The sequence below is a fragment of the Euprymna scolopes genome, chromosome 27, assembly GCF_053919585.1.
Source record: "Euprymna scolopes isolate OS-2025 chromosome 27, ASM5391958v1, whole genome shotgun sequence".
In the NCBI taxonomy this organism is placed as follows: Eukaryota; Metazoa; Mollusca; class Cephalopoda; order Sepiida; family Sepiolidae; genus Euprymna; species Euprymna scolopes.
In genome coordinates this window covers 75,558,860-75,582,205 of record NC_136508.1, presented here as the reverse complement: position 1 = coordinate 75,582,205, position 23,346 = coordinate 75,558,860, and the positions used below count along the sequence as shown (strand labels likewise).

Sequence of the window (23,346 nt, the reverse complement as noted above, 5' to 3'; positions counted from 1 at the left end):
TTTTTTTATTAATAATGAGGTATGGTCCCTCATAGATGGGATATTCTATTTATAAATGATGCTGCTTAGCAACTAACGAATCAAATTAATTCATGTTCTGCTACCAACCAATCAGAAACAAGAAATGCTCCATAAAAATTAAATATTTTCTTATCAACCTTGCGTATGTTTTCTTCGTGTCAACACGGGAAGAATCTTTTGCTCTGTAGCAACAAAAATTATGAAGTCAAGAACCTGAGCAAAAGAACTGTCTACTGAGAACCACTCACCTCCAGTACTTGTATAGAACAAATAACCATCGGAAACTGTTCTGAAACTAAACATGGCTTCCAACTTAAGAGTTATGTATCATAATTCATATTTAGGTGTACGTGCAAGACAGGACCCAGGCTTAGTTTACCTGTGTTTCTGTCAAAGGAATAGTGTTTTTCTCATTTCCATGAAACAAGGTGCATCAACACACATACATAAAGGGATAATTACAACAGATAAAGCAGACAGAAAAAAGAGACATATTAATATGTACTTAATTTTGGCTCAATGATCAGTGGAGGAGAAATTCTTCTAGATTGAGGCACTTTAAATTCTTGGTCCTAACCAGATTGCCCGTTTTGGGGGAGCTGGATGTTCCCACATTAAAAGATGACCTAGTATCTAACTTTGCTTTCTTGGGGGAGGCAAGTAAATCGGCTACTCTACTCCGTTCTTATGAGAAAATTTGACAATAAGCCCCCCTTACATATTTACAGGAAAGCTTTAAATGTGGTGTTAACTAGACAATTTGTCAGGAAAATGTATTCATTAAACTTTTCGCTCCCCACACAGTAGAGAGCTACTGACTCAAAAAGGGCTAGTTTAATCAATATATATCACAAACATGTCGACAATTAACCAGACATTTGTGAATATACAGACGTTAAAGTAAACTGAAATATATAACTAAACTAAAACATATAACTCGACTCTTGTCTCGTCTATAACAAAATGCCGGAGATGTTCTGAACATGTGCTGGGTGGCTAATCAGGTAGGAGGGTTTCACTTTTTTTCCGTTATGTCCAAAAGAATTCTTCATATATATACACATATATATATATTCAAAAACGCACATTAAATTGTCGGAAATAAAGAATAATGTATTCATTACAATTTTGCTTCCTCCCACACTAAAGAGCCATTGGCCCAAAGGTGAGAGTTATGGCCTTATATATAACAATTATTATTATTATTATTATTATTATTATTATTATTATTATTATTATTGTTATTGTTATTATTATTATCATTATTATTATCATCATTATTATTATTATTGTTATTATTATTGTTATTATTATTATTATTATCATTATTATTATCATTATTATTATAATTATTATTATTATTATTATTGTTATTATTATTGTTATTATTATTATTGTTATTATTATTTTTATTATTATTATTATCATTATTATTATTATTATTATTGTTATTATTGTTATTATTCTTATTGTTGTAATTGTTATTATTATCATTATTATTATCATCATTATTATTATTGTTATTATTATTATTGTTATTATTATTATCATTATCATTATTATTATTATCATTATTATTATTAGTATTATTATTATCATTATTATTATTGTTATTGTTATTATTATTATTATTGTTAATGTTATTATTATTGTTATTATTATTGTTATTATTATTTTTATTATTATTATCATTATTATTATTGTTAATGTTATTATTGTTGTTATTATTATTATTGTTATTATTGTTGTTATCATTATTATTATTATCATTATCATAATTATTATCATTATTATTATTGTTAATGTTATTATTATTGTTATTATTATTATTGTTATTATTATTTTTATTATTATTATTATCATTATTATTATTGTTGTTATTATTATTATTATCATTATTATTATTATTATTATTATTATTATTATTATTATTGCCATCAATCGAAATGTATATTGTTCTTGTTTCATTAGACCATATTTAGTTCCGAGTCACCAAAAAGGAGGCATACACTAAAAGTTGGTGCCGTCAATCTAGAATCCCACTCTAGAATACCCCCACGTAAGAGTTTATGTTTTTTTGAAACTATTCTTACCTTTAGGGCATGCTGTTCTCTGACATACGTAGGGTTTCTGGTTTTCGCACGGGGAAAGTCGCCATTTCCACTGATCCTGTGAGGTGTAACTGATTTCAGCACATTGTCCAGAATTTAAAGACGGTTGGTTAATGTCCCACAATCCAATTTGGATGCCTATCCGGCTACGGTCCGACCAATAACCCGTGCGTATGCTTATGTTATTCGTTTCATCGTTAATGTAATTGAAACCTGGAAATAGTAAGAATTTGAGATGCCTCAAAACATTGGGAAAAATGTGCGTCTGTCAATTGGTTATATTTATGATCGAAATGTTATACAGCGTTTAAACGATCTGCTACATTTTTGGCTTAAAAATACAGATTCAAATATGTATATATGAAATGTAATTTATAGATGAAAATACAACATATATTTGTTGTAGATAGACATGCAACGGTGGAATGACTTGTTCAGATTTTCATTTTATTAATACAATATAAATATATATATATATATGTGTGTGTGTGTGTGTGTGTGTGTGTGTGTGTGTGTGTGTGGGTGTGTGTGTGTGTGTGTGTGTTAATGCATAAAAGTTATCCATGCAGACAACAAAACAGAGGGCGGGTAATCCCTAATCGCTAATTCAGCGATATAAAAAACAAAAACAGCGTTTCAAACTTGCAAATGTTGTATATAAAATAATAGCAAAAGATCTTATATATATATATATATATATATATATATATATATACATACATACAAATATATATATGCGTATATATACATACATACTAATATACATACATATATATATATATATATACATTTATATATATATATATATACTATTATAACATTGTATTATATTTTTTTATACTTATGTCAGCGCTGCATGATAGAAGTTGTGTGTTGTATATTTTGGGAATATTTTCCTTCTTAAGATAAGCGTTAAATTTTCGTTCGAATCTTTCCGAGTCTTTTTTTCAAAGGTAAACCCTGCCATTTATTAAAAAGTTGATCAACTACAAAGACGTGTTTTGTTTCATTGAATTTAGCCGTCTTTTTGCTCCTAAATTTATTTTCTATCTAGTCACCATTATTATACATGAATTTTTCCAGTAATCCAATGGGCCATCACTGCGTCCGCCGCATGTCGATGGCAGAGATCGCTTTCTTCGTGTATCATAAAGTCAATATCCGCATCAGAGAGATTAAATTTCAGGTAATGAAGGCGTACGTTCAGATATCATAGCAATCCAATTTGCAATCCCTTTTGATTCATTCAGGCGGAATAAAAAATTGGAGGCATTAATTGTGGAAACCTCTCGTTTGCAATTCCGATTTCGGATACGTTGAACTGATGAGCCAAACTGAGGGCGAAACTCGAGTTGTGAACCGTCATTACGTTGGCTTTCGTGGCTCGTGTTAGCTTCGACTTTTTTGACTGTTAGAATTAATTGTATCATCATTCCGAAAATTCTAGTACGCATATATATACATATATATAGAGAGAGAGATAAATGTATTTATATATGCGTATATGTATATATATATATATATATATATACTTATATAGAAATATCGACACACACACACACATATATACACATATATACCGATAGGTATACATATACAGAGACACATTAATATATATATAGAATCATATACAGATACATATACACCTACATTTGTTGTTCGATTCAACTCCTTTTATAAATAGTTTATATTGTATTTCAAAATATTCAAACTGAAATTTTTAAAAAAATATGCGATTTTACCGATCCAAACATGGTTTGCAGATGATGAACTGTTTCTGATGAGTTTCGCCAATTCAAGGTTGACTTCATAACCAACTGGTTCAACCAAAACAGCAGCGTAACTGAAAATAAATAAAATGCATTTACTGTGATAAAACATTCTTCATTTTTCCATAGTTTACAAAAGGTGATAGTTTAATAAGGCGAGACTAATAGTAAACATTGCAATGAAAGTTCCGTGTTTCGGTACTAATTATTATGAATTAAATATTCTAATAACCTCATTTGATGTTGGTTATATTAGTGTTGAGAAGATAAATCGAAGTCCGATATCGGAAAAATCGGAATCCTGGGGATACTGGAATCGATATTGGAATCGAAAAAAAATGTTAGACTTACTTTTAATTCCAAAAATGATCGTTTAATTTTTAAAGACAATTAAGCTAAAATTTCTATTTCTGGTACTAATAATGAAATAATAAATATTTAACTTTACATAACCAGAGCTATAAAAATTCATGAATTATGATAATGAATTTAGGTAAAAAGCTCAACTGAAGTAATTGCTCGTCTAAAATTGAACCTGATAAAATGGGACGAGTAGATACAATAATAAAAGGAAACTAGTAAAAATTTTAATGAATGAAAATCACACACAATTTTATTAAAATATTAGATATAATGCATTAAAGGGAAAAACATTAAAATGTTTGTCAAATTAAAAAATATCATTTAAATGTAGATGAGAATACGTCGGTAGAGCACTTGTCTTCCTCTAACATACTGGAGCTGAAAATCTTATTTATTTACGGTAATTAGATTGTAAGACCGGAATCCCTAATTGTATCGGAATCTGGAATTAAAACATAGGGATCCCTCAGTCCTTTACAGACTATGGTTACCCACGAAGGGGTGCCTGCTCGTGAAATTCTTATTGGCAGGAGATGCGCAATCTCCGAAGTCGACATTGTTAAATACCAGTGGCAAGTGAAGTATAGGACGACTGGAAACAAATGCCGAGATAAACGGAAAGCATATACATCGCCTAGAATTCCCAAATGGCCACTCATCTGGTACTAACCAGGCTCGCCGTTGCTTAACTTCGGTGATCTGACGAGAACCGGTGTGTCAACGCGATTATGCCATATGGAATTCATAACAGCATCAGCAATTGCACGTGAATCAGCAATTGTATGGAAATGAACAAGTTAGAGCTTAAATATGTAATTACATTGGAATCAGGAAGTTGGAAAAGAATGTCCAATTGCATCAGAAACAGGAAAATACTTAAATCACTTCATCACTTGCAGATATACGTGATATTACTGATTTTTGTATTTGGCTATCGATCTATGTGATTGGCAAAATAATCCCAGCTGAATCCAGATCTAACTATATACAATAATCTTTAAGAAAGAACTTGCAAAAAAATTCCCGATCAATACGTTTGTATTATTTAGTCGTTTTGAACAGCTTTATTTCAGGTTGTGACCGAATATTTAGAGTTATTGCATTTCCAGGGAGTGTGATTATTAATAGGACTGTCACACAGAATATTCTTTTCAGTCTTTTGTACTGTCAAGTACATATCCAACACAGTAAGACACAATCAATCAACCGAGAACCACACCAGTCTATATAAAAACATATACGATATTACAAGATATATACTCAAGAGTCAAAACAATGAAAAGAATATGCTTTTATCACACCCGTAGTTATTAATAGATCCAGAAGTGAGGCTTGCTGGTCGTCACGATCTTAAAGGCGGGTCTACAAAAATAGCAATCTGTCAAATAGAATGTACAATACAGAAACTATTTGTGCCGTTATCGGCTGCATTTTTATAATATGGGAAACCAAGACCATCTCTGTAAAATTATCTGGGCGGTTGGAAATAAGGTTAGTGCCACATAAATACTATTTGAGGTATAGTCTAACAGTATAAAATCCTGTCGTAGAAAAACGATAGAAGGAGTATAAGTACGTAACGTTACACGCACACACGCATACAGACACGCGCACACGCACACACACACATATATACTAGACTTTTAGCGCGTTAAGAATAAACAAAAGTGTTAGCTCGTTGATGTAAAGTTTACAGTTGCATATGATTTAATTTGTGCTCATATTTGCCGAAAATACTAATCCGCATTACTCACTGTGTATCGAACAGATACCATAATACTTAGTTCGCTGTACTTTATCATACACATTTCCATGGAAAATTTAATCTACATCGGACTAGTAGTTTTCGAGAAAATTGAAACGGATACACAGATAAATAGCTAAATACACAACAGGGAATATATATAAAGAAAAGTTGGTACTAGTTAGATAGATAGCTACATATATATATATATATATATATATCTACATATATATATATATATATATATAGATAAATAGATAGATAGATAGATAGATAGATAGAGATTCTGCAATTTAGTCTTTAATTATTTACATATAATACAATTAATAGACTGATTGAACATATTAGGTAGAATTTTGTCGATGTTTATATTAAAGCCTCTGACGTGCGCAATCATTATCACAGCTGCATCAGACGCGCGCAATTATTGTCACGGATGCTGCAGAAACGGTAATGAGCAATTATAGAGACGTTGCCATCATAATTTCCATTATTCACCAGAAAATGCTCCACAACATTCCCAACTGTTTTTACTGTTTGTCTGGAAGTCAAGGAATAGTTGCCACTTAACTTAATTTTGTGTTTAGATAATAGTTATGTCAAAACTAGTTATTAATCGGAAGTCTTTTCGATATCTGTTTTCACCGGACCTTTACAAAAATACATGGCTCTAGTCAACCAGCCAATGCTGATAGAGCTATAGCTAGACGCAAAAAAAAAATATTTTCAAAGCGCACTAAAAATATTCAGTTTGTTTAACGTTCTTTATAAAAGTGAAGGCAAAGGTTAATTTAATTTTAGAGGTACTTGTACAGATTAGTCAAAACATTAAAAATTGAAAATATAGAAAAAGGTTATATTGTACGTATCTGTATTGGACTGAAGATCTCAAAAAATAAATTCCATTTAATTTGATTGAGTCTTTTTTTTGTTTTGTTTTTTTTTACAGCGGAAAACACGTTTTTATGACAGCGCGTTGAAGATAGCAATCTTTGATCTTTTTTGCACACGCCACGGGGAGATAACTTAGTTTAAAGCGCGATACTGTCTCTCCATCTTTAATTCTAGCTTTTCTTCTTAAAAGTCGAACCTTTTGCTCGGTATCATAAATTTTTTTTTGTTTTTTCTTTTTTCGCTGTAAAAAAAAAAACTACTTGATGAAATTAAGTGTTTTTTTTACGGAGAACTTCATTCCATCACGAATACGTACAATATAGCCTTTTTTTCTCGATATTTTCATGCTTTAATGTCTTGATTAAACTGTACAAGTACCATTTTAGACAGTGAAAATGATTCTGCATTAATAGATTAAACTAAATTAAACTCACCTGATGCAGGTACTACGTGCATCTTGCCAGGATAACCGATCATCGAAATATTTGTAACAGCGTCCTGAAGGCGTCAGTAACGTCCAACCTGATAAAACAAATATAAATACTTAGAGTAACGCTAATTAAGATGTGTCCATTGAATTCTTGAAAGAAAATACGTATAGCAATATAATAAACCTTAGTAATTTAAGCCACTTAGGTACTATAATTAGTTATTTTATCTTCTATCCATCTATCTATCTACTATTAAATAAAAGCCACTTTGTGTGCGCGAATTTCTTTCCTCATAGATTCCGAAACGGCTGAGCCTATCTTTTGCAAATTTCACACAAAGCTAATTTATATGAGGTCAGATTTCTTTAATATGTTTTGTACAGACATTCATCTGATAAGTATCGAAATTAAAAAAAAAATCAGATCCTATAAATAATATTTCTTTCTTATAGATAAAAAGAAAACAATTTGTAAATGAAAATATTTTAAGTTACACTGGCTAAGGGAGATAATAAAATCTCAGCAAATCATTTCTTTATAAAATAAGATTATTATTGCTATCTTGAGATATACTTCATTGGTAGAACATTCGACCACTAGTCACATGATCCAGTGTTCATGCCCGTGTGTACCTCACAATTTTATTTGAATTTTTTCTTATTAATGAGTTCACTTTACGATAAATAAAGAGATACCATTTAAAATCGCCGCAAATTGTTTCTTTGGTTGCATAATTTTAAACTAAACATGAATAAGAAGTGACTTTTTCAGTGCATTCATTGTCAATCTCAAATATCAGCTGATGTGATATTGTAAACAAACACAGACGTAATTTATTGAATGATATTATCATTATTCATTTTTTATACTACTTATTTTATTTATTTATTTATTTATTTATTTTTTACGAATTAGACCAACGGGTAAATTATTCCTCGTAATATATAATATTTAATGGAGGATTGATTCTATAATAATACATATGCAATCTGCATAAATTAAGCGTATTGTGCGACAGGGCAATCCCGACCGTCCAGCTAGTCGTTATCACGAATTGTAACTAGTCGAATAGTTAGCGTTTCTCTCTTGTTTTTAATTTTTTTATCACTTTGATTTTGCTGGGGATGAGGCATTCTACCGGATGCCAAACATTCTCCCTTTGGGTTAGTGACTCTAACCGAGAGATCTTTGTAAGATTTTAACCGTCCTTTCAAGTGCAATTGATTGTATTTCTCTTGCGCTTGGTTCACCGGGTATATTCGCCAAATAGGTTTTTAAATTCTTTTTCATTAGCCGTGTTGCTTCTCTGTATGACGAAGAATTTGCATATAGAAATATTTCAAAAAATTTCGAAGACTCCCAAATAAATAAATTTGAATCATATACAATTGCTTTTACATGTTTATTCATATAATGAAGATCAAAGTGTAGTATCTGTTCTTCAGATGCTGCACTTCAATTTCTTGTTCTCTGTCAGTGGAGGAGAAATCCTTCACGACTGAGACAATTTTTATTTTTGTTCCTTTTCTCCACATTAAAAAAACCACCCTGGTGTCTAACTATGTCCCGTGGGGAGGCATTGTAAATAGGAACACTTTATTCATTTCAGTTTTTTTTTTATATGGGGATTCATACTTTTTATTATTTGGCCCATTTACACTTCTGCTCCTATGTAACAATAAAAATGGTCGATGACAAGCTAAATCAAGTCGCCCGTCACGTAATCAGAAGAATTAATTCGACCGGGATTTATTCATTCCAGGAACAATTTAAATTTGTCACAGTTCGCCCAAGCAGTTCTGTCGGCGCGTAGACTCATGGCTATCACACGCTCACAAATCAATGGGACTATATTTTTGCTATTCGCGTATGTAGACACTTAATGGGTTGGAACATTCTAGAAAGTTAATTAATAAAAATGACACTTTAAGGGCTTTAACTCTAAAAATGCAAAATAAGGGTGTAAATGCAATGGTTTACAGGGTGGAAATATAGAACTGTCTCCCTAGAAAAGACGATATGATCCAATTTCCCTTTGATAAACACCAGTGTTCTTTTTATCCGGTGCAGACTATCTACTAATTGGGCAATTTGTGTACAAATTCCAAGAGCGATAGGATCCTTTTATCATGCGTGAAAGTAACACAATGTTCAACGAACGAGATGAGAGATTCGCTGCTGTACAACTCATGCTCTCTACCAATCCAAGTTATGACAACAAGGCCATTGCCAGCGCCCGCAATATGCATCGCTTAGTTGCGACGAATAATAGAGAATTGCCGACGGTGAGGAAAACAAAGATTCCGACCACGGTGTGGTTTCAAGTGAGGGCCACATCATGCCACCTCACATCTTCGACGTCGGCTGGAAAGTCAACATCAAAGTGTACTTATATGTGCTGAAGAACGTGGTGAACCCCTGAGGAAACCAGGTGGCCCCTGGCCGAGCGTGGCCTTGGAAGCAGGGCTCAAGTTGCCCCACAAGTCCAAAGGGACCCCAGGCTTCGTTTCAGAAGAAGTCCTTCCAATTTTTACTCTTATCTCACTAGCCGCTACCTCCCCAACTTCAACCCGCTCGACTAGTTCGTTTGGTCATACTTCAGATTTTTTTTCAATAAATTTTTAAAATAAAGCTGTAGTGTTTTTTTTTTGTTTGTTTTTTGTTTTTTGTTTTTTGAAGCGAGCACTTTTATCTTTCCACTCTATAATAGCCCTTTGGTTTCATTATGATCCAATATATACTTGTGTATTAAAAATTCATTTTGATAAAAACTTATGGGCTCATCTTGACATCTTGTTTAAGACCGAAGCTGTGTATACCAAGAAATCATTTTGGCAAAAGCGGGTGCCTGGCGATAAATTCAAGAACGACATATGATTATCGAATTATTTATATAAAATTATAACCTTCACACATACACGTAACTAGGAGGAAACAACAAACTTGATCAATTTTCAAAAAGAAGACAGGTGAAAAGTATCATATTCGGCAAAAGATTACACAGGTGTAATTAAAGTCAGTTTAATTCAGCGAAACAACTATGGACGAATAAAACTCCATTAATGTGTGTCTACAGTCACGATGTCGTCCCAAGACGGAGTTTCACATATGGTTATTTTTGTAGACCCGCGCTAGGAGTCACAAATTAAAGAAACCACAAGTAGTATAAAGTGCATAAATATAATATGTATTTATCATAAAGAATACAGGAGACACTAAAACGGTATGAGAGGAACGTGTTCGTAGCAGGCGGTTAAACATGGTATGAATGTCTCTATCTAGTCTCTGAAACCAGTGGTATTTATTGGACTGGTTGATTCCGCTTAATTCTCAACTTGAGGTGATTTGTACCCCACAACAGTTATAAAATATCAACGGAAAGAGATATCTTCGTTCGTTGACGACTTGGACCTCAAAATACTAGCCTATTGAATCCCTGTTCGTGCATCTTCCTTTTAAAAACCAACAATCCATAACAACATCGACAATAAAGATAAGTTAAATATCTGCGTATTATTATTCCTCTAAACACAGCCGAAATCTAGAATATCATACTCTTTTACAGATAAAAAAATTATGAGTAAGTTTACAACTTGTGTTCAAGTAATCGATAAACCAAAAGATCAAAATCGATTGATTTGTAGTAAAACAGAAACTTAAAATCTTGGCATGAAATACTGTTTCAGTTGTGTTGGGATAAAGAGTAACCGTTTGTATATTACAAAATGTTCACTTACCCTCTTCGCAATGTAAAGAAAGCTGTTTATTCTGAAAGAAAAAAAATAATACATCAGTATTTCATATAACAGAATATTTATGCTTCCTACAATTGTAAATATGAAGCTAAATATATATATATATATGTATATATATGTATATATATATATACATATATATGTATATATATATATATATATATATATATATATATATATATATATATATATATATATATATATATATATATATAAACATGTCTAATGTACTGTCGTCGCACGAACCTAGGCTTCACAGTCAGAAAAACTATTTTAAAAATAACGACTCTGGAGACTAGTAAATGCTCCCCAGGTGTATTTATTTAAAAACTGAAAAAAATGACGGATATGAGAAAGTAAAAATGCCAACAAACCAGGGTAGGAAAATGAAGGACTTAAAACCAAAAGACTGTATAAGTTCGTAAAGAAATGAAAAATGAAAGGTCACGTTGCATGGTAAAGTAAACAAACGCATCGTGCAGAAGAAGAAATAAGTAAAATACATACTGTTAATGACAGCGATGGGAGTGGATGTAGAACAAAGAGGCGTACTGTGTCGCCAGTGATTGGAAAAAGGAAGTAAATACCAACCGAAAGAGGAAATTAGGAAAAACGTATTTTTTTGGTTAACTTAAAAGGAGATAACGGGTGCAAAACGGAGCAGAATTCCTAATTTTTAAGGGAAAAAAGTTATAAAATAGCAAATATCTCAAAACTCTGACCTGATGAGAAATGAGTAATATGCTTTCCGGAATCAGCATTTTCAAATCAGCTTATAAATCTTAGGCACTAAAAAAATATTCTGAGCCATTTTGAGAAATGCATTTCGCGTAAAAGACATAATGCGTAAACATTGAAAAAAAAACTGCTTCATTATATGTGAATGAAAAACAGTTTGACGCAATAAGAAATAAACATTACACGAGATTAACCGGTTTCGCTCGAATCAAGGAGTGTCATCAGAAAAAGTGAATATTTAATCAAACAATTAAGTTGTTTGATTAAATCTTCAATTTTTTATGAAACAGAATATGTGACTCACAAAAAGGAAAATAATTAAAACTACGATAATTAATATGAAAAAAAATTTCATTAGCGATTTAGTGGTTGTGTTCGTTGATCCGGAAGAAACCACTCAATCGCTAATGATTTTTTTCAGACTAATTATTATAATTTCAATGATTTTCTTTTTTGTCATTCACATATCTTGTTGTTACGGTACTTGCTTTTATTATGTATATATATACATATATATATATATATATATATATATATATATATATATATATATATATATATATATATATATAAATGTAACTCTTGGTTCGTTCGTAATTAATCGTCTAAATATCCACTGGACGGATGCCTTCCACATTTTGGTATAATATGTTTATGATACGCATGCGTGTTTCTATATATCTCTTTGTAATTATAACATTATACGTAATTTTTCTATAATAAATATTTGGTTTTCTTTGTACGGATCGGCCATTTTTTTATTTGGGGACAATTATTTCACACCGCGTGTCATCACGTGACATCACTAAACGGAACTTTCATATACCAAATTGACTTTTTTCGTTTAAAAATGGAATTATTTCTCTTTCGTTAATATATATATTTTTTTTAATATTTCGTGTTTTATATATATAAAGTACAATTGTGGAATGTTATTTTCTTGATTATATTTGTTTGAACAATGTATTTGCACAATTGAATAAAATATTGATTAAAACGGAGCGAAATTTAACTTTCCATTCCATTTTTACTCTTTATGAATATTAAAAGAAAAATTACTAAACATTTATTAATAATGCCTCACTTTTACAGACATTTGTTTTTAAATTTCTTAAATGACGACTTTTATCGAATTTTTTTTAATAGTATTTGAGGATGGGTATGCTGACATTTGTTTTAATTTCATTTTAAATGACTTTTTATCGACTTTCTTTTTTTTTAATAGCATTTGCGGATGGGTAAAAAACGAAAAAAAAATAATAACTAAATCATTTACTGACAATTCTCAAATATTTTTAACAGATAAATTTTATCAAAGTCAAGATACCGAGAAATTGTCAGTAAATGGCTTAATTATTTTTTTCGTTTTTTACTCATCCGCAAATGCTATTAAAATAAAAGTCATTTTAAAAGAAATTAAAAGAACAAATGTCAGCTTACCCATCCGCAAATGCTATTAAAAAAAAGTCGATAGAAGTCGTCATTTAAAAAGAAATTTAAAAACAAATGTCTGTAAAATGAGGCATTATTAATAAACGTTTAGTAATTTTTCTTTTAATATTAATAAAGAGTAAAAAAATTTTCAAAATAAATGTGACAAATACTTGTTTAGTTACTACGACAACGTCAGTAAATAAAAAAAGTGTTATGTGTGCTTGCGTCAGAAAAGGAGCGATGCGTGTTTTTTATGCTGGTCGCCATGGAACTCAACACCCAATGAGTACCACATTCTGTTTTCCAAAATAAACGTTTACTACCAACTTGCTTTCAAAAAAAAGTGCAAGTTTTCCTGAAAAAAAAAACCCTTCACCTAACAATTTATGGCAAAAATAGCGACCCATAAAATCTGGGGTGCTTGTACACTTTATTGACGAAATTGGAGACGCCATTTTTTTCACGCACTTGCTATCCAAATCTAGGGGAGATATCATTATATGGTCGAACGATTGCCTCCGGAAAGGGAAAGAATACATTTACCAAAATTAACATTTATTACTTCCGAAAACGTTAAATTAAACTAAAATTATATTTTATTATTTCCATACACTTGGTGAACCGATATTACTGGAAAAAATGAATCTTGACAATTCAAGAAAATGTTTAAAATTATTTATTTGTTCGAAAAAAAAATAAATAAATAAAACTATTTCATAAAAGTCCAATGTGGCTTAAAAAGTAAATAAAGAAAGTGAAAGAGAACATATATCCGTAATTGTGTAATTGGAAATGTTTCGATTTAATTGATGAGAACGGGAAAGTTTTTCATGGAACAATTTTTTTTTATTATTAAAAACAGAAAATTGAAATGACATATTCATAATAGTTTAACCTGGGCGAGCGCCATTTGAAAACCAAAACAAAACCATTTATTAGTTTGTTTGTTTTTGTTTGTTTGTTTATTTTTTCGTTTGCGTGTTTTTTGTTGTTGTTTTTTTTTGTTTTCTTTTCGAACAAATAAACAATTTTAAATATATTTTTTAATTGTCAAGATTCATTTTCTCCAGTAATATCGGTTTACCAAGATTCTGGAAGTAATAAGTGATAATTTTAGTGTAAGGGAATAATAAATGTTAATTTTGGTAAATTTATTTAGTTTAATTTATCGTTTCCGGAAGTAGTAAATGTAAATTTTGGTAAATTTATTCTTTCTCTTTCCGGAAGCAATCGTTCGGCCTTATAATGATGTCTTCCCTAGATTTGGATAGCAAGTGCGGGGAAAAAATGACGTCTCCAATTTCGGCAATAAAGTGTACAAACACCAAATCTGCTAGCTGAGTGACAAATCTGCTTAAAATATTGAAAAGAAGAAAGAAATAAAAAGAATAGAAACTTTAGATGTATCAGAAATTTGGAGGAATTTTTGACACTCCTAACAGAAAACTTCGAATAAAATATGAAAAAACTCGTAATTTCTCCTTTTAAAGTGAGTTGCTTATTTTCTATATGGAATATACTTTCAAAATAAACTATTAAATTTGTTTTAAAAATAATAGAAATATTTTTTTTATTTTTTAAAAAACAGTGTTTACAAAATGCCGGCGTGCCTTCATGCAGCCATTTTTTTTACGTAATAAAATCAATAGAATTTTACGAGTCCAAAATTTTTCAATTTTTAAACTTTAAAAATCTATCAAAATTTTTGTATTGATTCAATTTTTACGATATTTTCAGGGTCAATGTGAAATGTCATGCTCTTTCCAATAAACCCAATATAATCTTTTAGACAAACGTTATTTTTTCAAAGTCACACCCCTATTTTTAAATGTTTATTAAAATTTTAATAATTTATTTATGTGTCAAAGTTTTATATATCTCAAATTGAAGATAAAAGATCAATAAAGAAAATATTCTAATTTAAAACAAAAAAGAATAGTTTTTTGAGAAATTTACCCGTAAAGTCCTAAGTGTAAAACCTCTTCTTTTTTTTTTAAACAAGTTGATTTTTTTTTTAAATGAAAGCTCATGTTATGCTTACATTGTCAAGTAAATACCAGACACTGACGGCAAATTTTTCTATATAATTGAATGTTTTCTTTTTTTAGATATTAAAAAAAGTAAAATTAGTTGATGAAGAAGTATTAAAATATATCAATCAAAAATTCGTGTATTTCTTTAAAAGAATTTTGTAAAAATCGATGAAGCGGGTGTTTTGTTCTAGGGAAAAACTTATGAGTGAATGTGCGTTTCTTTTTAAACTACGGACGATGAAAAATACTAATTTTGGTTAACACACGCAATAAAAAAGAGACATTATGTATGCCCTTGGACGAAATCATACTTCATAAATTTCATTTTAGCAGCAGCAGCTATGTAACGCTTCGTGCAAAACATGTTACAAAAATGCGATTTTCTAGGACCCTCGCTTTAAAAAATCCTTTTATTTAAAAAATACATGGAATTTAAAATATAAATATGGATAAATTGTTAACAATGAAGAATGGAACTACCCATTTAATATTTTTTTAGGTAAGTGATTTTTTGGCATATATATACATATATTTATAAGCAAGTCAAAATATATTGATTTTATTTATATTTTTTTTAAAGAAAACCGCTTTAAAGAAACAAATATTGCATAACTTGCTATTAAATCTGTTATTTTTTAAAAATTTTATTTGCTCCTTTAATTGAAAAAGAAATATAGGGTTTTAATTATATTTTCAAGTAGTTATAAGCTTAAAAATAGTAAGTTGAATCATTAAGGTTCTGATCATCATTTTTAATGGCCACTTTGTGATAAACCTATAGAAAATCTCCCAACCATACTGGCAATAATTTGGTTTAGTCCTTATTTTCAGTGTTTCCAATAAGGGGATTGATTTACTAGGATTTTTATTAAGAGCTGGGCACTTATTAAAATTATTTAATTGTTGAATTTTTTGCATTTTGGTTAAATTTGTTAGTTTGCTAGCGCTAAAAGCCCACACAAAAAATTGAACAAAAGACAAAATTAAAAAGAATGGTACTCATGCAGAATTTAACCCCCCTCCCCGCACTGGATTCCAATTAATTTAGGGTTCGACCGGCAATCACCGGATTCAGCCGAGCGTTGTTCAAATGTTGAAACACTAAACCGACATTTTATTTATTTTTTTGCAGAATTAATTAATGATGGGAGTATTTTTTCCATTTATTTTCTTAACATCTATTTACAAAAAAAAATTTGTACATTCTTTTGAAAAAAAATCTAACTTTTCTCTACTTTCACCCAACTATTTACAGTGTTCATATAAAACATTCAACTTTTCTTTTTATAATAAAAATTCTGTTTTCAAAAAGAAATGCTTACTGCCAAATTTCTTTTAAAAAATAATTCCTGAAAAAAAAAACTTTCACCTAACAATTTATGGTAAAAAATTCACCTTTTCTTGGGGAAAAAATACAACTTTTATTGATAAAAAGAAATGCAAAAATAATAAAATAAATAAACAATACAAAATGCAATTTTTTATGAGGAATTTGTTCCATTTTAACAAACTGAGCCACAGCAACGCGTGGCCGGGTATGGCTAGTATATATATATATACATATATATATATATATATATATATATTATGTGTGTATGTGTGTGTGCGTTTATACATCATGTTTACAATCAGCCCAGGCACTGGGATGTCAATTTTATGAGACATTCTTATATTTTTAAGATTTCCCGAAGAATTAAATTAATATTTCTATCAAATTATTTTATATCCTTTTATGGTTACTTGTTTCACTTTTTTCCTCTCTCTTTATAAGTACTTTTACACGACACTTTAGCAAGACACCCACGGAACATAGACAGCAATTTGACCAAAATACCAAATGACCTATGCCAAAGGGTCGAATATATATATATATATATATATATATATATATATATATATATATATATATATATATATATATATACTAGCATTTCAGCCCGGCGTTGCCCGGGTGTTTGGAGGTGTATGCTGAGCAAAAAAAAGAGTAATTTTTTTTTAATTTGACCCCTATTATGCCCCCTTAAAATTTATAGTTTTGGGCTCAAATCACTTTATTAAGTTAGATCCAGGTTCAAGGAACCTATATCTAAAATTTCAAGTGTCTAGACCCAAAATTTTCGGAAGAGTTTGGTAGAGTACTTAAAGGTCAAATCGTTGAAATTTGACCCCTTAACAGCCAAATTTCTGGCTGACACCCGTCACATCGATTTTTCCAAATCTCAGTACCCGGTATTTCAAATTTCGAGTCTATAGACTAAAAATTGACAGAGTAATTGCGTAGGGAAATGTACACAGACAGACAGACACACAGACACACAGACACACAGACAGACAGACACGTTCACTTTTATAGATATATAGATATAATTGTACGCTGCCATCAATGAAAAGTTCTCACATAAATATCGAACCTAGCTTGAACTGGTATCATCTAATTCTGACTAAGCGAATACTGTGGACCCCCCCCCCGCAAATATATTGGATTTTTTGTCACCATGATATATATACATGTGACAGATGTTTTTTTTTAAACATGTTTAAATACTATCAATGTATGTATGTACCCGTTAATCTTTTTAAGCTCTACAAGTGCGTAATGGAAAATTCTCTTACTATAATAATACTCAATGGTACGTATTTGCAGATGATGAGATCGAATTAGATTGAATCAGAGAAAAGCATTTAATTTATTCTATTGAACACATTTATATAATATTCTGCGTGTTTCTTAAATACTTAATCATCATGTTGCGCGTTGAAAAAAGTCAAAGACACTGCTTTAAAAAAAAATTGAAATTCGCTAATTTGGCTTTATAAACGCAAATCCGGTAACCCTGGACAAGAATATAAGAGTGAATATTCTTTTAATGTAGCCTCGTTTACGAAGATCATTATAATAGTAATATATTATGATTGCTGTGATGTTGTAGAAATGGAACTCGTACTAATTTTGATGTGTAGCGATTTTTGACCGAATGGAAAATCCAGCGAAATGTTATGTAAAAAAATAGAATTCGAAAATAACAAGGCAAAACAGGAAGTACATTGTTTGTACTGAAGAGATTAATTAAAACTGCCCTTTACAATGTGATTTTATTATTTATATTGAACTATATAGCACAATATTACTTCCTAAGCATTTATCAGTACTTATTAATTTATCTCATTTTTAGTTAATTCTATATTTGAAATACAATGGAAACTATTTTCATAGAAATATTAATCACCATATAGTTGCTTCATCTTATTTGTTTGTCTATCTTCCCCCAATTTTATTGTAAAACTAATTAAGAACACTGAATTTATATTCCTTAGTTAAATCTTCGTGCTGAAGAAAAATACTATGGTTCTGGGGTGGTGAGTGATGTTGTTATTGACGTTTCACCCCAAAAAATACAATGACATTAACCCCCCCATATATATATCTATAAATCCCCCATATATACCCCCCATATATATATAACAACCCCCATATATATATATATATATATATATATATATATATATATATATATATATATATATATATATAAAATCTTAAAGTTCAAAAAAATTTTTCAAATTGTCAAAAGACTTTTTAAACCTATAAGGAAGGTATAGGAAATTTTAATTATTCGGCAAGGAGTGCAGCTAACACAAGAAAATCCTTATTTCATGGAGTTTCGAAGAATGCACTACTTGTCATCAGAGGGAAAAGGTCCGCAAGATATACAATAAATTTTGCAGGTTAATCTGTTAGAAGAAACAAATAATATGAAGGTTATCTTATTTGCATAAAAAGTCATTTAAAAGGAATAAGGGAGAAATAGGATATGGCAAAAGTTCAAATAGAAAGATGTTAAATTCAAGAACAGGATAAGTTCGAGGTGCATCTCTTAAAAATGTATCGGCGATCGATGGGAAAAGAGAAATATGTGAATATAGATATAAATGTCAAAGTAAAATTTTAAGCTTCAAGAAAAGTCGGCAAGTTGCGGAGAAGTAAATAAATATATGAGCCGTTTTTTGTTGTTGTTTTTTTTAATGATCAAGGAAAAAGGAGGGGGTAAAATATAGATAGTAATTTAGATTAGGAAAAGGGGTAGGTGGGAGAAAAGAGAAAATGAAAAAGGGTGAAAAAGAGAGGAAGAAGGGGTATTAAAAAAACGAGAGGAGATGGGAGGGAGATAGACATATTTAAGGTGAAAAGGGTAGGAAAGGATTGAAATAGAAAGTTGTATTTTAAGAACAGATAAATATAGATCAGAAAGGCTTAATTTGACTCAAACAAAAAATATAATTAATCTTGATTAATTTTAATACAGAATTATAAATATAACTGGCAAAAGTTCAGATATATTATACACATCTATCCATATATGAATGTATATATGCATATACACACATATATAAAAATAGAATAAAAATAAAATAATTTTAAATAGTATATGAAAGAAGTGAGACTTAACTGGAAAAACTCATGCACATGTAATGGAGACACAGTAGCTCCTTTAGTCTCACAAAAGAAATTAGAAGAAATCTTTTACATTGAGTAAATTTATAGCCATATGTTAAAGAGGAGAGCGAAGTATATTAGAATTGGTTATATTCGATTTTTTCTTATGCTTACAGTGGGAAATACGTTCTCTCTTGGAATTAATAAGATGATATTTTTGGGAAAGTAATTAGAAGTGACAAGTCTTAGAACTTGGAGTGTATGACTTAGACTTTTTAAGATTAGCCCAATGTATAGAGAAAGGGATGTTTTTAGATTTTTTTTTATTATTAAAGTGGTTAGGGAAGTTCCTTAGTTATTATCAGTGATTTCATTATTAAAGGAAGAATTATGTAAGATATTCTAAACTTTATTAATGTGGAAGTAGCGCCAATACAACCTTGTCTCTGTGTGTGAGTTCGTATCTCATAGGTTTTCAAACAGCTGTGTTTATCTATTACAAATTTCTCACAATGTCTAGTAGTGTTCTTAGATATTTTTTCTTACAAAAATTCATCCGATAAGTATCGAAAATCGAAAAGATCCGACTTTAAAAATAGTTTGTTTGTTTTTTTTTAAGATGAAAAAAAAAATTACGGGGAGGTTTTACACGTAACACCGGCAAGGGAGATAATGCAATCTTAACAATTGTTTCTTATCAAGAAAAAGAGCTATTAACAGCTGTAGATATAGCTCAGCATTCAACTACATATCAAATAATCCCGGGTGTATCTTACCATTTTATTCTTATTGATGAGTTTAATTTACAATAAAAGAAGATCAAATCGCCGCAAATCATTTCGTTTGTATGTTTTAAAACTAAACATTAATCAGTAGTGACTTTTCTAGAGCATTCATCGTCAAGCATAAATATCAGCTGAGGTGATATTGTAAACAACAAAGACGAAATTCGATGAATTATATTATCATTATTATTTTTTATATTTTTTTAGCGAATTACTCCACAGAAAAAAATTATCCCACGTAATATATAATCTCTATCTATCTATCTATCTATTTACAGTTGTATAAATGCAGTATTGGCTGTGCGTGGGAGTTCGTTTCTTTAGTCTCCGAAACAGCTGAAAAGATTTTCTTGAAAATTTACAGAACTTGTATACGTCTGGGAGTGATCTTGAGTCGCAGAATACGCCCAATAATTACCGATAGTCGAAACTGTTATTTAGATTTATCTATCATCGGTAAAGTCATGTTTCCATATCGTCGCTTAGCAACAATGATAGAACAACAGGCCGTTAAAATTCTACTACAGGTAACGGGATAGCGTGTTCTTAATATATATATATATATATATATATATATATATATATATATATATATATAGTCATCCACATACAGTACTGTTTCGCTGTTTCACAGCTCATCAATGCGGCTAGACAGGCAACTACCTCAAGCCAGGATCGAAACCCGACCGTTTGTACGGCAGTCAAGGCTCCTAACCATTACATATATATATATAATTAATATTTACGTTGTTATGGGTTAATGTTTATGCGCGCATGCGCAACCGGGTGTCGTAAACCGGAAAGTGGGTTACATATATATATACAATTATAAAGCTCAAATGTCCTTGTAACGAGTGATGTGACCCACTTTCCGGTTTACAACACCCGCATAAACATGCGCGCATAAACATTAACCCATAATAACGTAAGCAAATGAACACAAATCGCTTCTTCTGCAGATTTTAACCTGCGCACTGAAATATTAACGTTATTATTTCGAAATTATTATTTAACATGGGAAGAGTTGGTTGGTTGTTTTTGTTTTACGGCATATCAACCTTTTTCAGGTTATTTAATGCCGAATCTAGTTATTTTGAGGAACGATTTTTAATGAAGTATATTTGTTTTTAAGTCGGATTCTATTTAATCCAGAGTGGACCTGGGAGCAATGGCTATTAAAGGGTGGCTCCACACTCCCCAGGTGGGGCCTCACCATTGGATATAGTTTTAGGCCATATCCAGGACCAACATGGGGTGAGTGTGGATTTTTGCAACTATTCTTTATTACAACTATACTGTAGCTATTTTCTTACAACTAAACAACTTTAACCCATTCACAAACATAAGAACAATTGTAGTAAAGCCAAGACTACTACTACTACTACTACTACTACTACTACTACTACTACTCTCTATTCTTCCCTTTTGCTTCCTTCATTCTATTTTTATCTTTTGTTTACATTTCTAGACACAAAATAGTTGTGTAGAACGATGAATTTGTGACACATTTACTAATCTTTTTCAATATTAATTTCATTTTATTTTATTTATTTAGCTTTAATTTTTTGATTCGGGTTTTATTAATTTTTTTTTTTTGAGATATTAAGTTTCTATAACTTAGTTGAAGGATTCCAATATGGGTTTTTCCTTCTTATATTTCTCATCGTTTTTGCTGTCAAATGACTTTCGTCGGCGTTCGATTCGTAGGAAAACCATGTTTAATTTTCGATTTTTAAGCGATTATTCGAAAAATAGGTAACTTTACACGAATAGGGGGGATTTTTTTTTCATGTTTGAGTGATCCGTCCCTGATTTTTCATTTTAATATACTTTCATAGAAATGTTTCTGTAATGTGAAAAAAATATCTATTTTCTTTACGTCACAAGTGCTAGGCTCATACATAAATTCCATAGCTAATATAACATACTGACCCAACGGGTCACGGGTAGTATACATATATATATATATATATATATATATATATATATATATATATATATATATATAAGCCTGACGACTCCTAGTTTGGATGAAACGCTGAATATTCGGTGTAGCTAAATTGCCATATATATTTTTCTAACTTACTACCTAGCTTTACCTATGTATTGGGCACTGTTGAAGTAAATACTTAGTTTACATATGAAATTATACTTTCGTATATTAATTTATTTGATTAAATGAAATAGTCATAAATATATATATATATATATATATATATATATATATATATATATATATATATATATATATATATATATATATATATATATATGCGCAGGGTGTCCACAAAGTCTGGCTACATCATGTAGCCAGACTTTGTGGAAGCATCCTGTAGATTATGTAGTCAGACTTTCTGGACACCCTATATATATGTATACACACACACACACACACACATATATATACATATATATATATATATATATATATATATATATATATATATATATACTCCTATAATTTGTTTTTTGTGTGCGTGTATTGATATTCATAATAACCCCCTTTTTTCTATTTATTTTAAAGAATGAGTCTTGGAATTGCATTCATCTGCAGAAGATCTAGCAAATTTGCACATTCATTTAAAAATTCATTTTAATTAATTCCCTTTTAGTTTTTTTTTTTTTTGGTTCTCATCATCTTTAGTCAACTATTACGATTTGGGTCATAATTAGTTAAATATTACGTGTAATAATATTAATGCAGATATTATACATGATTCATACTTGCGTAATCTATATAATTATAAAACTCAGATGAACTTATAATGATTATGTAACCCACTTTCAGGTTTACGACACCCGGTTGCGTATGTGTGTTATATTTTAATATTAT

At 30.2% G+C, this 23,346-nt stretch overlaps 1 protein-coding gene across 1 annotated transcript in view; it reads right to left on the bottom strand.

The window, feature by feature from the left end:
* Window positions 1-23,346, bottom strand: part of LOC145248918 (uncharacterized) — a 424,846-nt gene that overhangs the window by 235,555 nt on the left and 165,945 nt on the right. The window contains exons 2-5 of the mRNA XM_080110703.1: window positions 11,071-11,101; window positions 7,337-7,424; window positions 3,875-3,975; window positions 2,115-2,345 (exon numbers count right to left, since the gene is read on the bottom strand). Of these exons, the coding sequence (XP_079966829.1) occupies window positions 2,115-2,345; window positions 3,875-3,975; window positions 7,337-7,424; window positions 11,071-11,101 (451 nt within the window). The remainder of the gene's footprint in view (window positions 1-2,114; window positions 2,346-3,874; window positions 3,976-7,336; window positions 7,425-11,070; window positions 11,102-23,346) is intronic.